The sequence below is a fragment of the Brugia malayi genome (assembly GCF_000002995.4).
Source record: "Brugia malayi strain FR3 genome assembly, contig: Bm_v4_Chr1_scaffold_001, whole genome shotgun sequence".
NCBI lineage: Eukaryota > Metazoa > Nematoda > Chromadorea > Rhabditida > Onchocercidae > Brugia > Brugia malayi.
The window spans coordinates 2,583,875-2,585,203 of NW_025062475.1; the positions used below are offsets into that span (position 1 = coordinate 2,583,875).

Here is a 1,329-nt window from a genome sequence, read left to right on the forward strand (position 1 = left end):
ATTCAAATAGAAATACAGTTATGCAAACTTCCAAAATAAATGGTGAATTAATTTGAAAATTTTTTAAAGCATACTTAATCAGATAATTTCAATGAAAATTCGAGTAACATATTAAGTCGGGGAACAAAATTACGGGATAATCTTTGAAATCAAAAACACATAACAATCAAAACTTGCATTACTAATTTTCCTAAAATCATCAGTCTTTTTTACTAGATTGGAAATTTACCAGCACTAATCATCAGAAAAATTTTTTTCAATCCTTTTTCTTCATAGAGTAAAGATTATTTAGCTTAAATAAAAGGCGAAATTGATTGTAAATTCACCATATATTTGCTTTGTATTTCGTAAATTTATTTCATTATTTCATTTTTACTTTTGTAAAACAATATTAATCAAAATATTGAGTGAATTTAGCAGAATATTAACTAAACTTCAATGTCTATCAAACTTAGATTTTATTAATTTTATATCTTAACTTATATATATTCTTGCAATTTCTTTTTTTCATTTTAAAGCATTAATAAACGTTCCATAACGATGAAAAGCGCTCGAGTTCTATTTTTTGCGCCATCGCTACCGTTTTGCATTCTCAGCACATTCACATTATTAGCAACATCACAGAAATTACTTCGGGTATTTTTTTATGAATTCATATTTTTATAAACATTGAATGAGAACTAAAAGACGGACAGTTACAAGTTTTTAACAATTTTTGTGACAAAAAAAAAAAAGGAATTCATGCAAGATTTCTTAGGACATTGGCATTTACGATTTCTATGACTTAGACATTAACAATGACTTAGACGACAACAAATATTTTGACGTTGACATAAATAGTGACATAGTTGGAATTAACGATTATATTAGCGATAACATCAGCTACAACGATGACATGCATCTCAATAGCTCGGTAATTATTGTCAATTTACATTAATTTTCATGAATTTATTTGTTTATCTTTCAAAGAATGTTTTGGATTGACAATTTCCCGGGTTGTCAAGATCGTCCTTTGGTAAATTCTAATTAATGGTGAGTACCTCGACCATATGAATTATTTGTATTATTTGCTTAGTACTACCTAATAATTATTCCGTTGCAGAAGCGATTAATCTCTTATGATTAGACTTATTTGAAGAACTATGGTTAACTGAAGAAGTTTAATTCCATTGATAGATTGTTTAAGAAATTTTAGCTGTTTATGTGTGTTAATTGCATAAAAGTGATTTTTATCGTTGAATATAATTGATTGCATTGTTTATTATTTATAGTTTCATCCACATTTTTTGTCAGTAAATAAACTGGAATGAATTCGATAAGCTATCAAAT

The 1,329-nt window shown here is 26.7% G+C and overlaps 1 protein-coding gene across 1 annotated transcript; it reads left to right on the forward strand.

Annotated features, from left to right (window-relative positions):
• Positions 1-540: 540 nt before the first annotated feature.
• Positions 541-1,126, forward strand: Bm13447 (Uncharacterized protein; the record flags this gene model as incomplete). Its single annotated transcript, XM_043076333.1, has 3 exons — positions 541-636; positions 758-913; positions 1,103-1,126. The coding sequence occupies 3 exons, from the start codon at positions 541-543 to the stop codon at positions 1,124-1,126; spliced, it is 276 nt and encodes a 91-aa protein (XP_042932267.1).
• Between the last annotated feature and the right edge of the window lie 203 nt (positions 1,127-1,329).